This window comes from Sorex fumeus, unplaced genomic scaffold, assembly GCF_029834395.1.
Source record: "Sorex fumeus unplaced genomic scaffold, SorFum_2.1 ptg000013l, whole genome shotgun sequence".
Classification (NCBI taxonomy): domain Eukaryota; kingdom Metazoa; phylum Chordata; class Mammalia; order Eulipotyphla; family Soricidae; genus Sorex; species Sorex fumeus.
This window is the reverse complement of record NW_026606070.1, coordinates 27,732,287-27,747,602: the sequence shown is the minus strand read 5'-3', so window position 1 is coordinate 27,747,602 and position 15,316 is coordinate 27,732,287. Positions and strand designations below refer to the sequence as shown.

The 15,316-nt window shown below is 38.9% G+C and overlaps 1 protein-coding gene across 1 annotated transcript in view; it reads left to right on the top strand.

Annotated features, from left to right (window-relative positions):
• SRP72 (signal recognition particle 72) overlaps positions 1-15,316 on the top strand; it is a 29,385-nt gene that overhangs the window by 12,076 nt on the left and 1,993 nt on the right. The window contains exons 7-18 of the mRNA XM_056111423.1: positions 1,313-1,437; positions 1,524-1,581; positions 3,154-3,285; positions 4,617-4,745; positions 5,514-5,586; positions 6,405-6,469; positions 7,760-7,855; positions 8,746-8,849; positions 8,975-9,052; positions 10,029-10,166; positions 10,882-10,919; positions 14,982-15,141. Coding sequence (XP_055967398.1) covers positions 1,313-1,437; positions 1,524-1,581; positions 3,154-3,285; positions 4,617-4,745; positions 5,514-5,586; positions 6,405-6,469; positions 7,760-7,855; positions 8,746-8,849; positions 8,975-9,052; positions 10,029-10,166; positions 10,882-10,919; positions 14,982-15,141 — 1,196 coding nt within the window. The remainder of the gene's footprint in view (positions 1-1,312; positions 1,438-1,523; positions 1,582-3,153; positions 3,286-4,616; positions 4,746-5,513; positions 5,587-6,404; positions 6,470-7,759; positions 7,856-8,745; positions 8,850-8,974; positions 9,053-10,028; positions 10,167-10,881; positions 10,920-14,981; positions 15,142-15,316) is intronic.

Here is a 15,316-nt window from a genome sequence, read left to right as displayed (position 1 = left end):
ATGCCAAACACAGTAACAAGTATCACAATGGAGACATTACTGGGCCCGCTCAAGTAAATTGATGAACAACGAGAGGACAGTGACAGTGATAATAATATCTAATTGGTGGTTATAAAGTAGTTTCAGTACAGGGCCAGAGAAATAGTATAGAGGGTAAGGCACTTGCCTTGGAAGCGACCAACCAGGTTCGATCTCTGGCATTCCGTGTGATTCCCCAGGCACTGCCAGGAGTAACCCCTGAACATTTCCTGAACAACTCCCACCCCCCACTCCGCCAAAAATGCAGTTTCATTACAGATGCCTTATATGGTAACTTTCCTTATAGATGTTCAGGATTATACCATCCTTAAAGATGTAAAAAAAATTCTTATAGACGTTAATTTACTTAACAATCTGTTTTCTGGCTCTTGCCTATTAGTCATTTTCTTTAGAACTCACTTTTATCAAATTTTTCTGAGTCTGGCAGGCTACCGAGAGTATTTCGCCCACACAGCAAAGCCTGGCAGGCTACCCATGATGTATTCGATATGCCAAACACAGTAACAACAGGTCTCATAATGGAGACGTTACTGGCCCCGCTGGAGCAAATCAGTGAATAACAGGAGAACATTGCAGCAGTGTATTGTTTTATTATTAAACACAACTGATTGGTCAGCATTCACCTACCAGATAAGAAGGGTCCCTGTGTCTAAGGAGAGAGTAGCTTCTTAGCCTCAAGCATTCCTGGTAGTTAACTGTTAGCCCTGCAGAACAAATAGAAAATGTGGATTAATCTTGATGGTCGGTTAAAACTGCAGCTTTATTTAAAAACTTACTTTAGTCCACATATTTCAATTAGAGAACCACTTCCAACTTGAAGTTCTTTGTAAAACTATAATGAATTATAACTTTATAATTTTTTAACTTTATAATTTCTGGGTTATAATAAATTATGGTATTTGTGCTTCAAGCATTTTTAAATTGAGGGGAGAAAATTATGTCTACAAAATTAAAGGTATCTTAAAATGTTGAACCTGTAAGGTTGTGGCTTTTGTTGTTGTTTCCGTTTTGGACTTTGGAGAATAATGATAATTGAGTGAACAGTATTCCTGAACTTCTTGCCACATTCTTCCAGAATCTGTTTTGCTAGTCTCACTTGTTATTTTTGTGGAATTCTTAAAGAGGAAATTTTGTGATATTCCTTGAAGAGGAAAAAATTCTTGAAAATTATTTCTTAAACGATTAGCTGTCATTTTAACATTTGTATCACTTGGTAAATATAGTTATCAAGTAAAGATTGATTCAGTATGCAGAAAGACTTTTCTTGTTATAGGATGGGACTGAAGATGACCCGCAGGCAGAACTTGCCATCATTCACGGGCAGATGGCCTACATTTTGCAGCTTCAGGGTCGCACTGAGGAGGCTTTGCAACTGTACAATCAGATAATAAAGCTGAAGTAAGTGATTCATTAGCATGAATGTCTTTCATGGAAGCTGAGATTTGTTTTTAAACGTTTTTCATTTTGGTTCTTGTTATTCACAGGCCAACTGATGTAGGATTGCTGGCTGTGATTGCAAATAACATCATTACCATTAACAAGGTATGAACATCCTCGGCTTTTATGTATACACTTATACATTTTTTTACTGAAAGCTGATTATCCCATCTTTGTTTTAGGACAAAAGTTCATACTTCATGATAGTTCAATTTTAGTAAAATCACATTGGGGAGTGTTACTAAACTTAAATAATGATCATTTTACTAAGTATAGTCAAGTAGTACAGCTTTCTATAGTTTCAGACCCTGGACTTAAAAATCTTCCCTTTTCTAAATTATTTGTTATAGGAAAAAACTTATTTGAATCTTTCAATTTTTTTGAATAAAACTGTTTTGTATCTGTGTATCTGTTGGGAGTGCTTATTCACACATCTGTATTAGTTTCTATTTAGTTGTTATTTTTTTAAAGTTCTTATTTAGCCATGATTTACAATATTGTTAAATGTCTTACAAAGATGTGTCACTGGTGGCTTTTGAGAGAAAATATCAGTCACACCTTTAAAGTGATTTTTTTCATTATTTTTAATCATACCTAGCATCTGCAAGCCCTGGGTTTAATTCCTGGCACTTCCTTAGTACCTCTGGGTATGGCTTTGTTGCCTCCCTCCCGTGCCAAGCACTCAGAGGCTCCATGGTACCATTTATTTACAGGTGAATTTTTAACTTTGCTAGAATTCTGTATGTAGAATGGTGCAAGTTTGTCCTTCTCGGGATGCGTTGTGGGGGATGGACACCAGGGCCATGCCAGGCAGGGGTCATGATGGTGTTTACATATTTTTCGTTGTGTTTGTTGAGGGCCTCACACTGGAGTTGCTGTGTTTACATATACCTGGCACTGGGCATATTTAGGTGGAACCGGAGATCAAATTCAAACTCACTGCCTCACGGCAGGTGCTGCTAACCACTGAGTCATTCCTAGGCCCCGTTTTTTAATTCTTTTTGGTTGTTGGGTGGGGACAGAGAGACGGGGGGATGGATAAGAGAGAGAGAGAAGAGAGGGAGAAAAAAAATCACTCCTAGCAGGACTGGGCATAATACAGTGCTCAGGATCAAACCTGGATCAGACACACGCAAGGCAAAGCCACTGTGCTGCTTTACCCACTGTATTCTCTCCAGCCCTATTTCTAAATTTTAAACATTTACTTGCATAATGGTGGTATTTCAAAGAGAAATGAGTTAATGTTCCTCATCTGTTGTCTAAATCCTAAAGGGCGTAACTTATAGAAATTGGTTGATATTTTAGTAGTCCTAATTTCTACTGTAAGATTTTGTTTGCCCCTGTATACTTTTCTTCAACAATCAAAACAAGAATTGGTAATGAAAAGTTAAACGTTCTGTTTTTCTTCCCTGTGAAATGTTTCAATTATAAAACTTATGCTGAAAGTATGAAGCAAATACACAACGCTAACAGGAGTGGGCCCAGAGGTGCTGTTTATTTCTTTTGAACTGAGCACTGAAAACAGTTTATGTGCATTTTAGGATAGGCACCTCAACCTGATCCATGTATTATCTTCTAAGTTCTGTTATTTTAACGTAAGATAAATAAATGAGGAATGTAGAAGAATGAAAGTCTTGGAAATTGGTTTTAACAGGTAGATGGACTTTTTTTCCTCAGGACCAAAATGTCTTTGACTCAAAGAAGAAGGTGAAATTAACAAATGCAGAAGGAGTAGAGTACAAGCTTTCCAAGAAACAGCTACAGGCTATAGAATTTAACAAAGCCTTACTTGCTATGTATACAAACCAGGTAAGTGACAGACACACATCTGGTTCCGTGGCTAAATCTTAGAAGGGTGGTATATGAGAAGTAATAGGTGCATCATTCTAGCAGTTTATGTGGTGGTGGTAGTGGGAGTTACTGGCTTTATTTACTTTTTTTTTTTCCTTTATGGGTCACATCCAGCAGTGCTCAGGGGTTACCTGTGACTCTGCATTCAGAAATCACTTCTGGAGGTGCTTGGGGGACCATATGGGATGCCTGGGTTTGAACCTGAGTTGGCTATGTGCGAGGCAAACACCTTACCCACTGTACTGTTGTTTCGACCCCAGTGTAGGTCTTTTGTTCATATTTGATCTTAAATGTATATATTCTTCAGAATGCCATGTAGTATAGATTTTGTAAAGTACATAATTTGCCTTGCAAAGGGATGTCAGAGGTGGATTTTAAGAGAAAGAAAACAGTTACACCATTAAAGTGATTTTTTTCTTCATAACTTTTGCATCTCTATTAAAATAAGAATTCAGCGTAGATTCCTTTGGTTATCATAGATTTCATTGTTCAGGTCCAGAGCAATGGCTTAGCTCCCCAGAGTGCGTGCTTTGCGTTTGAGAGGTCTGGTTCCATCCCTTGCACAGCTGGGAGTGAACCCTCAGCACCACTGGATGTGGCCCAAAAACCAAAGTAAAAGACCCAGCTTTCATTTAAGTAATATCAGGTTATAAATGGGAAGGAGGTGTCAGTCTAATTTGTTACACATTAATTCTAAATCCTTTTCAAATTCTTGGAACAGATTTTCGGTGAAAGAGTGAAAGACAGGGATAATTTTTAGAACTGAGCAAAATTATTAAATATTTCAGCAAGAAATGCCTGCAAATTTTGTTATTTCAATTCAAATGATACTTGATTTTTTTTTTATTAAGTTAATGGAGTTTATCCAAATATTTTAAGTCTCCTTTTCTAACTGCTTTTGGAACTCATATCTTAAATTTTGTTAATAAAAATAGTTTTCTGGGGCTGGAGCAATCATATAGCAGATAGTGCATTTGCCTTGCACACAATCAACCCCGGTTTGATCCCCAGCGTCCTATGTGGTCCCCGAGCACTGCCTGAGCATTATTAGGTGTGGTCCAAAAACCACACCTAACCACACCCCAAAAAAGAATTTTTGTTTCAGTAGAAATCATTTTCTTACGGGAAAAAATGAGAATGGATGCTCGAAACTTCTTTTATCACAAGCAGTTCTTCACTAACTTTTATTTCAGCTGATAGCCTTTCCTTCTTCCGCTTTTAGTTTTGGGTCATTCATTTAGTGTTTAATTTCATTAATCAGCCGGGGGGTTTTCTTTTTTTTTTTTCAGGCGGATCAGTGCCGAAAAATATCTGGCAGTTTACAGTCCCAAAGCCCTGAGCACCTCCTGCCTGTTTTAATCCAAGCTGCCCAGCTCTGCCGTGAAAAGCAGCATGCAAAAGCAATAGAGCTGCTACAGGTAAGGGAATTACTTGAATTTTTAATGAGTTGTTTTGTCAGGTAATTGGAGCCTTGTTTCATTTTTAATTATAATGTACAAGCTTGTGCGTTTTATTGGAAAACTAATAGGTAATATGCCAAGTAAGCACTTGGCATACTGCTTTATTCTTAGGCTAAAGCTTTGTTTTTAATATAAATTTGCATTAAGACACATTTGCTATTTGTTTTAGACGTATGATATCAGAGAATATGATTATTCCTCTTTTTAATAATGTATTCTCCAGTGAGCCCCAATCCCAATCCTCACACAACTGCAGAGATGCTGACTGACCGACCAGGCTTTTATCAGTGTAAACCAGCGATTAGATACTGTTTGATTTTCTTGAAGGGGGGCTACACTGGAAAGTTGAACAGGGGGCTATTAAGATAGATTATCCTGGGAAGCATAGTTGCCTTGAAGGACCCTCTGTAATTAGATACTATTTCTCTGATTCTTTTAAAATAAAAAAAAATTGAGGTAGTGATTCTCTATTAGTGACTTCTTGGAGATGACATTAATTCGTTGAACTTTATGTAAATATTAACTACATTATTAACTTTCAGAACACAATTTTAAAGCAAAGCACTGAATAAAATTTTACCTAAATTGAAATGTAGATTTTAAAGCACAAGTTTTGTTGTTTTAAAACTAGATTTAAATTCTTATGTGTTTGGGGAAAGAAAGTGGGATGTGTACAATTAGGTGTATAAATTAAACATGGTTTTTCCCCAAAAAAAATTTTTTTAGGAATTTTCAGATCAGCACCCAGAAAATGCTGCTGAAATTAAGCTAACCATGGCACAGCTGAAAATTTCCCAAGGTATCATTATTAATGATTTTATCCTGATTAAAATATCTGTGGTTTAATATATTTTTGCGTAATGGTAATTACTGTTTAAAATATGAAGCTAGACTTTAATATAGAGTACCAGTAGACTTTGTGTAAGTCAGCCTTTTCTTAGCTTATTCCCAAGGTGTTAGAATGATTCTCAGTCTGTACCTTGGGAATCAGAAGCAAAATATTTCACTGTTCTAAAGATGACATATAAATTTCCTGGTATGTCATATCATATGTACAAATGCTTTTATACTGGGCCTGTGCGATAGTATAGCAGGTAGAGCCCTTTCCTTGCAGATGGCCAATCTAGTTTCCATCTCCAGTACCACATACAGTCACCAGCAGTCACCTCTGATGGTGTTCAGGGGGCCACATGCAGTGCTTAGGAATTGAACTTGCAATGGCCTCGTGGAAGGCCGACAACGATGTTTTGGTCCTCAGGAATATTTCTTTGTTTGCTTTGTTTTGGAGCACACCCAGCTGTGCTTCGGGCTTATTCCTGGCTTTGTGCTTGGGGATAACTCCTGGTGGGCTTGGGGATCATATGAGGTGCCAGTGATTGAATGCAGGCTAACTGCATTTAAAGCAAGCGCCCTACCTGCTGAACTATTGCTCCAGCCCCAGGAATATGATTTTTTGTAGGGCTCAATTTCCTTATCTGTGAAATGAATAGAGTACATTACTCTCTAGAACCTAAAGCTTAAGTATTATGAAGAATGTTGCAAAATATGACTTTAATTTTCTGTATTTTTCATAATATGCTTTCTTTAATATGCCAATTTTACTTGTACTCCCTTAAGGTAATATTTCCAAAGCATGTCTAATACTAAGAAGCATAGAAGAGTTAAAGCATAAACCAGGCATGGTAAGCTTGTTTTTTTTTTTTTTTTTTTTTTTTTTAAGGGTAGTAGTGAGTAGGGGGAATTGGTGGAGAGAAGTGGACACTGGTGAAGGGAACAGTATTGAAACACTGTATGCCTGAAACCCAATCATGAGTAACTTTGTAATTTCTGGTGACTAAAATTTTATTTTTCAAATTCTTTTTTTAAATCAGACAAGTAAAGAATGTCCTTACCTGTGAAATGAATATGTTTGATGTTTCTTTGTGTTCACTTTAATTTCCATTTCATTCTTGCTATAATGTCAGAGTAGTAGTTAATAACAGCTTTCTGGTGTGCTTTTGGTTTCATTTTTGCAGTGCATCGTTTGTGTTCAGTCAGATTTACTAGGCACTGTTCAGGCCTTACATTACCATTGAAAGTCAGCGTAACCTAAAACCTGTATAGGAAACTTCTTAGGCTAAATTATTTTAGGTTAAGACTTGGGTATGATTTCATTGAGTTAAAATGTAGTAGTGACCATTAAATTTAGGTTTCAGTTTATTATTCTAACATCACAGGTTTAGATTACTAATAAAACCTTAAAGCCCAGGCAGGAATTATTAATCAAATCTGCTGCTTAAAGTTAAAATGTTTTTATTATTAATATTTGACCTGTTACCTTTAAGAAAATATACCCATTTTATCTAGAGTGTTGCATTTATTGGCATAAAAGTTGTTCGCATAGTCCATGTACTATTTCGACATGAGTGGACCCTCCCATTCCTGCCACTGGTTCCTTGTTTCACTTCCTTCTCGCCCTCCCTCCTGCTCCCCCATTACCTTCATCAGAGGTCTGACCAGATTCATTGATATTTCTTAAAGATTCCACTTTTTCTTGTGTTCCCTTCTTTTCCGTTGTTCCTCTCCTCACTCCTCTGTAGCCATTTGGCCTCTTTCCCTCCAATATACTTACCAGGCAAGGTTTTCATTGGCTTCATGAAAGTTATATGCAGCATAACTTGGGAATTTGGCTGCAGTAGTGTGTATCTTCACTGATCATGCACTTGAAATCCTTTATGCATAAACTGTTTGCCAAGCACTTACTGTTAACTTATGTTTTTGCCTTGTGTGGACTGGTAACAAAAGAATTGGCCTAGCTTTGGAGAAAGATGTATTTTATACCTTTGTATTTGGAAAACCCTGTTGTTTATGTTGTTTTAAACTACTTAATGATAGTCTCAAAACATTATTTTGTGAATATTTTCACTTTCAAAAAATTATTGTGGGAGGAGAGGGAATTTTATTCACTAATTTTTATACTTTTCGCTGGGTAGGTATCTGCGTTAGTAACCATGTACAGCCACGAGGAAGATATTGATAGTGCCATTGAAGTCTTCACACAAGCTATCCAGTGGTATCAAAACCATCAGGTAAGTAAGTGGAGTTAAAAGTTTGGAGGGTGGTTTTATATTAAAACAAAAGGCTGCAGTAGTGAAATCAGAATGAAAGTGTACCAGATCCAAATAAAGTTATTAGGAAAAATAGCTGCAATATTTCTTAAAATAGCTGAACATATTTTTAAAGCTCTTCTTTTCGCATGTTTGTGTCATCTCAAGTAGTAAGAATTTGATAGTATAAGCGCGTATAAGAGAGTTCATCCTTACTTTCTAGAGAGCCCATGAATGGTAGTAATTGGTAGTAATATATGGAATAGTTATATATCACATATTCATCTGGCCGGAAAACTTTTCTCTTTTCAGTATGGTCTCTGCATAGCTAGTATATCCAGCTGTATTGTTAGTCGGGCTGGGTGGCCACACCTGGCAGTACTCCAAAGGCATTTTTGCCTTCCCTGCTCAGAGTGTCGTGCTATAGATTATTTGTGATCCTGGGGGTCCAACTGATGGCAGCCACACGTCAGACAAGCTCCTTAACCTCCTCAACAGTCTCTCTGACCCAATATCCAACTTTTAAACATACATTCAACAGATGGCATTTATACTGCTGTTAACATTAGTAATGGAGAGATAGTGGAAAGTGCTGTATTAATACTACTTGATTACTGTGTCGTATCTTTAAGATTTTGGGGAATATTTCCAGTTGTAGACAATCTTAATAAAGTTCCAGAATGAATAATCGGTACATCTGCTAGTTTGTGTACCATCATGTTTATGTATGTGATTTTGTTTTTGGTATTTAATATATACCATTAAACACAACAGGAGGAATTTGAAGGCTTAGTGTATTAAAATCTTATAATAAAACATTGACTTCTTAGATATTGAAATTGAATTTTTTTTTCTCTTTACTAAACATGTAGCCCAAATCTCCTGCTCATTTGTCTTTGATAAGAGAAGCTGCAAACTTCAAACTCAAATATGGGCGGAAGAAGGAGGCCATTAGTGATCTTGAACAGCTGTGGAAGTGAGTTCTGAAAGGTGGAGAGGTAGAAACCCCAATTTGACTGCTTTTAATATGAAGGAGTCTGCTAGATTAATACTACTTTCTCAAGTTTTATAAAATTTAATAGTTTTTTTTATTTCTTGTAGACAAAATCCAAAAGATATTCACACGTTGGCACAGCTTATCTCTGCTTACTCACTTGTGGATCCTGAGAAAGCAAAAGCGTATCCTTCTGGTTGCTCTGGACAGTTCCCAAGTGGCACAGTAGGTCTCTTCCGGTACTTATACTAACCAGGGTCTTTTCTGTTGTGATCGTCAGCAAAACACATTATTACAACGAGTAAAAAGCAAGAGGGTTTTAGTGACCAGTGCAGCTGAAAAACTAGTGATAGATACAGCTTGGGGAACAATTAGATCAGGAAGCAGAAATGAAGTTTGGACGTGACGGATATTCATTCCTGTAGCTTGACATTCAGGAGGAAAAAAGGAAACAGAAGTCAAGAGAGTCCTAATTGAGTGATTATACATGATTCTGAAATGTTCTTTTTATTGAACTGTCTTGGGTCACATGTCTATCTCAGTCTCAAAATGAATCATTTTGGTTTTTCTGTTTGTTATGTTTTTTGTTTTGGGACCACACCCAGCGATTGGTCAGGGGTTTCTCCTGACTCTGCTCTCAGGAATCACTGTTATTTCTTAGGGGATCATACGGGATGTGGAGAGGATGGAACCCGGGTCAGCCTTGGTCAAGGCAAATACCCTATTCCCAGTACTGGCTCTCAGGCCCCCTAAAGTAAATTGTATGAGAAAACTCAGTATCTTTATTACTGATTGACTGAGCTTGCCATATGTGTCTCTATTCCCATAAGGTCATGTTTACTGCCAAACTTCGGTGGGCTGGTAGATAATGCCAGGTGTCAAGTCAGAACCTTTGCAGTGAGCAGTTTCTCTGTCTTGTAAGCTTGGAACCTGTTTTTGAACTGATTTTTATTTACCACCTTGAAATACACCACTGAATTAAGGAATGGGTGATTGGGTTGACCCTTTTATAAGTTGTCCTTTCAGAGTATATAATGAAGATATGATTGATTTGCTGCTTACGTAAGAGTGAAAGCACTTTATTTTTGTCAAAGGATTTCCAGAAGTGTTTGTCTATTTGGCAGATATATATTATGTTCCTAAACTCACATTCCATCCCAGTCTTAGTAAACATTTGCCGTCATCAGACAGTATGTCTCTGAAAGTAGATGTTGAGGCGCTTGAAAATTCTCCTGGTGCTACATATATTCGGAAGAAGGGTGGAAAAGTTGCCGGAGATAGTCAACCAAAGGAGCAAGGGTAATATTTTCATTGTTAATATACACTAATGCTGGTTTTAAATTATATATAGAAAGAAACATTCACATGAAAGTGTTGTGAATAGAGCCTAAGAACTCTTGTTTCTTTTTCCCATCTCTCTGGCTATAACCAGCAAAATCTTTTTTTTTTTTCTCTTTTCCGCTTAATGCTCATTTCACGCCTTCTCCCAGACTCAAAATTAAGCCCTGGTTATAAAAATGCTGGCAGAGTTTAATTTCTTGTTCTCTAGATTTTCCAAATATCAGGTAATTTGTTGCAATCTTATAGATTTTCATACTCATACAAATTTTTTACTCGCAGGTGACCACTTCCTGCGAGTATTAACAATGCCTGTTTTTGGAAAGCATTTATCACCCCTCTTCTGAACTGCCTTTCAAAAACTGGAGCATATTAATTGTTAGCATATGAAGTATGGTTAAATTTTTTTTTTTATTGGAATCCCATCTTTTGAATTTTGTCCCCTTGGGTGAAGGCAGGCATGGAACTCCGGCTCTGTCTCCTCAGTATGGTTAAATTTTTAACGTAATCTAATATGCTGGCCATTGGCCATTGTCATGTCTTAATACCTATATAGTAATGTACCTAATTCACTAGTGAGCTAAATATTTTACATCATTATGATGATGATGATGATGATGATGATGATGATGATGATGATGGTGGTGGTTTTTCTTTTTTCTTTTTTTTTTTGTAGGCAGGGAGAGTTGAAGAAGAAAAAGAAGAAAAAGAAAGGTAAGATTTCCCTCCCCACCTCCATCCCTTTTTCATTTAACCCATATGGAAATCTCTGGATATAAACACACTTGTATCTTTGAGTTCTGACTTGTGTCTCACCTACATAACATTTTAATCTTTATGCTATAAAGAGTGCCACTCTGGAGTTTGCTAATTCACAGTGTAGTGCTAGTAATGTTGCTCCTTTAGTGTGACTAAACAAAGTATGATAGTGATGATTTTTAACATACCAACATACCAACCTGACTTCATCTGTGAAACAATATGAAATTCTGCAGCTTGTTACACTAAATGAGGTACTTACATATTAAACTTAGCACAATACACGATAGTAAACTTTTATTATATCTTAGGGTGGATTTTTGAGCTGTTAGACCTTTAGATTTCTGCCAACTTGTTTAAGAAAATTTGTTCTTTTCAGAAGTATAAAGAAAGTTTAGCTCTAAGTAGAAGTTCTCAAACTTACTTGACCTATAGACCCCCTTTCAGGGAAAAAAATTTTACTCACCGGCCCTCTGTAAATGTTCCTTTTTTATTTTGGGGGTTGTTTTGGGGACTATACTCAGCAATGCTTAGGGGTCACTCTGGGCTGTGCTCTCAGGAATTACTCCTGGCAGTGCTTGGAGTACCATAGGGGATGCCAGGATTGAACCCAGGTTGGCCTCTTGCAAGGCAAGTGCCTTACCTGCTCTACTATCTATCTGGCCCTGTAAACATACCTTTTCAAACCCAGGTCAACTGCATGCAGGGCACGCACCCTACCTGCTGTACTTCTGCTCCAGGCCCCATAAGTTTACCTCTTAAAGAGAGTAAAGTATCAGGGCTAGAGCGATAGCACAGCGGGTAGGGTGTTTGCCTTGCATGCGGCCAACCCAGGTTCTATTTCCAGCATCCCATATGGTCCCTCAAGCACTTCCAGAAGTAATTCCTGAGTGCATGAGCCAGGAGTAACCCCTGTGCATCACTAGGTTTGACCCAAAAAGCAAAAAAAATAAAAGAGAGTAAAGTATCCCCCAGTTGCACCCAAGGCCACCTGCCACCACCCTCCATTGTTCAACACCCTGCCCCAAAGTCTGTTTGATCCAGTGGTTTGTGTCTTTTTTTCTGCTGTACACAAATTGAACATCAGAATTAATAGATGATTGTTGGAAACAGTGTCACAGGGTTTCATTTTGTCCACAGACTGTTGCTTTGCATTTCTCGGATCTTTTTTATTAATTTAAGGCAATAGAATTCATTATCCAGCCCTGAACCATTAAGGTGGAATAGCATACTTGGCTTAACTAGGGGAACATTAACCCTGGAACCACCTACCTGCTCCCGACTTTGAAAAGGCATTTAGCATTTGTATTATGTGTTAGTGGTACTACAAAGGAACAGTTTATAGCTTTCGGGGCAGTACCCTCGTGCATGTATTCATGTGTGCGAGAGAGAGAGAGAGAGAGAGAGAGAGAGAGAGAGAGAGAGAGAGAGAGAGAGAGAGAGAGAGAAAATGTGTAGTTTCTGGATAAGCTTTTGCTTAAGGGGGTTGGGGGGAGGCTGATTTTTAAGTTTCATTAGGAAGTGGGGGTTGTTAGGCCACACCCAGCAGATCTCAGGGGCAACCCCCTGCTCACTAAGTCTTTGGAGATTGTTCCTGGTGGTGCTCCAGGGACTATGCGATGCTGGGAATCAAACCCAGGACTCCAGCATGCAAAGTGTGTGTTCCAGCTCTTTGAGCATTTCCAGTAGCCTCCAGATAGCAGTGGGGGCAAGGGAGGAGACAATCAGTGGTGCTCAGAGCTTTCTTCTGGCTCTGCACTCAGGGACCGTTCTCAGTAGTGCTCAGGGGACCACAATGTAGTAGCAAGAATCAAACCCAGATCAGCCACATGCAAGATAAGCACCCTACATGCTGTACTATCTCTCCAGCTCCCAGATAAACAACTTTTAAAATTTGTAAGTTATACCTGTTCATTCTAGAAAAAAAAAAGAAAGAAATGTGAAACAGCATAGCACTGCACTGTAGCACTGTCCTCCTGTTGTTCATCAGTTTGCTCGAGTGGGCACTTAATGAAGTCTCTGTTGTGAGACTTGTTGTTACTGTTTTTGGCATATCGAATATGCCACAGGGAGTTTGCCAGGCTCTGCCGTGTGGGCGGGATACTCTCGGTAGCTTTCCGGGCTCTCTGAAAGGGATGGAAGAATCAAACCCAGGTTGGCCGCATGCAAGGCAAACGCCTTACCTGCTGTGCTATCACTCCAGCCTGTGAAGTAGCATAAAGAATAGAAAATTCCCTGTCTCAAATTCATGAGGTCAAAGATTTAGCTATACAGAAATATATATGTATATGTTGATCAGTTAAGCGGCCGCACAATATCTTATCATCTCATTCCTACTTTGGACAAACTGGCAGGCTACCGAATGTAACCTACCCACACGGCAGAGTCTGGCAAACTCCCCGTGGTATACCCAATATGCCAAATACCAGTAAAAATGATGGGTCTCATTCTCCTAACCCTGAAAGAGCCTTGAATATGGCACTTTTAAAAAAATCTCAGGGCTAGGACGAAGGAGACATTACTGGGGCCTGCTCGAGGCAATCGATGAACAACAGGATGGTCGTGATCGTGATCAGTAAATTTTTACAAGGCGTATATGGCTCATCGGGATAATTTGTTTCAATCTGTTTTAGACTATACACCCTAGATACTTTTTCAAGTTTGGGTGGAGGGCAACCCAGTGGTGCTCAAGGATTACTCCTGGATATGCATTCAGGTATCACTCCTGCTGAAACAGATGTACTCACTGTACTATACCTCCAGCCCCCCTTCAAGTTTTTAACTGTATACTTTACTTTTTAGTATGGTTTTATAGTGCTGGTATACTGATTTGTTAAAAAATATCACAATATGATTACAAGTATAAATTTTGATTGGTACAGCCAAGTAGTACAAAGTCTATACTTGTATACATTTCTCTCAGTATTTAAGTGTTTCCACCATCTTACCAGTCCTGGGTATTAACATTTCTAATTGTTCATTTGATGGAATTTTTCCCCTTTTGGGGGGGCTGGGTTTCCACCCAAGTCCCAGTGAATTCTCCCGATGATCATCTGTCCAACCTAATACTTCAGTGCAGGGGTCTGAGGATGTGCTGCTCAGAGGCCTCCAGTGTGTGTGGTACCAGGGATTGAATCAGGGTTGCCACATACATCCCTGTACTATCTCCACAGCCTCTCCCTTTGCATTTTGGGTTAATAGGCCCATAATTATGGTTTCTTCTGGCTTAGATTGCACCTAAGTGTATTTTTCTTAGTGCAGAAATACCTACTGGTTATCGCAGATTTATTCAGCATTAAGAATATTAATCCAGGGACTGAAGAGATAGTACAGGTGTTCAGGTACTTGCCTTGCTCTCTGCTGGCCCCAGTTCTGTTCGATCCTCAGCACTGCATATGGTCCCCCAAGCACTACCAGTATTGATCCCAAAGCACAGACAGGAGTAAGCACTAAACATTGCCAGATATGGCCCAAAATCTCAAAAGAAAACAAGAATCCACTCTACATAGAATGCAATTTAAAAAAAAAAAAATCTGCCTTTTACTAATGGAAATTTAGCTTTATCTATGACATTTCCTTTATTGCTTTCAAATTTTTGTGTCATATTTAGGAATAAATTTTTTCTTATTATAAAATACAGCATCCATTTTATTTATTTTTGGGTTTGGGGCCACACCCAGCAGTGTTTAAGGCTTATTCCTGGCTCTGTGCTCAGAGATGACTCTGGACGTTGCTCAGGGGACCATAAGTGGTGCCAGGGATTGAACCCAGGTCAACCTATGCAAGGCAAGCACCTTGCCCGCAGTACTCTCTCTCTAGCATGACATTTTAATATTATTTATTTGTGGACTTGTCTAAGTTACCTTTCAAGCATTATGCCGATTTCTTCGGAGGCAGAGGTGGGACGCCCCGTGGCTACCGTGGTTGAACCAGGGCCTTTCGTGTGCAAAGCACGTGCTTAACCACCTGCGCCACGTCCCCTGCAGATTTCTCATTTTGTTACCACTTGTCACACAGGAAAACTGCCTAAGAACTATGACCCCAAGGTAACACCAGATCCAGAAAGGTGGTTGCCAATGCGAGAACGTTCTTACTACCGAGGAAGGAAGAAGGGTAAAAAGAAGGATCAGATTGGAAAGGGGACGCAGGGAGCCACTGCAGGAGCTTCATCTGAACTGTAAGTCACGACTTCCCGGTAGCCGCCACTCCGCACGAAGGGCACTTCTCAGATTCACTCATGGTCCTTAGGAATCCTTTTTGGTTTTGTTTTGGGATCACACCTAGGGAGACTGAAGGGTTACTCCTGGTTCTGCACTCAGGAATCACCCCTAGTGGTGCTCGGGGAACCATAT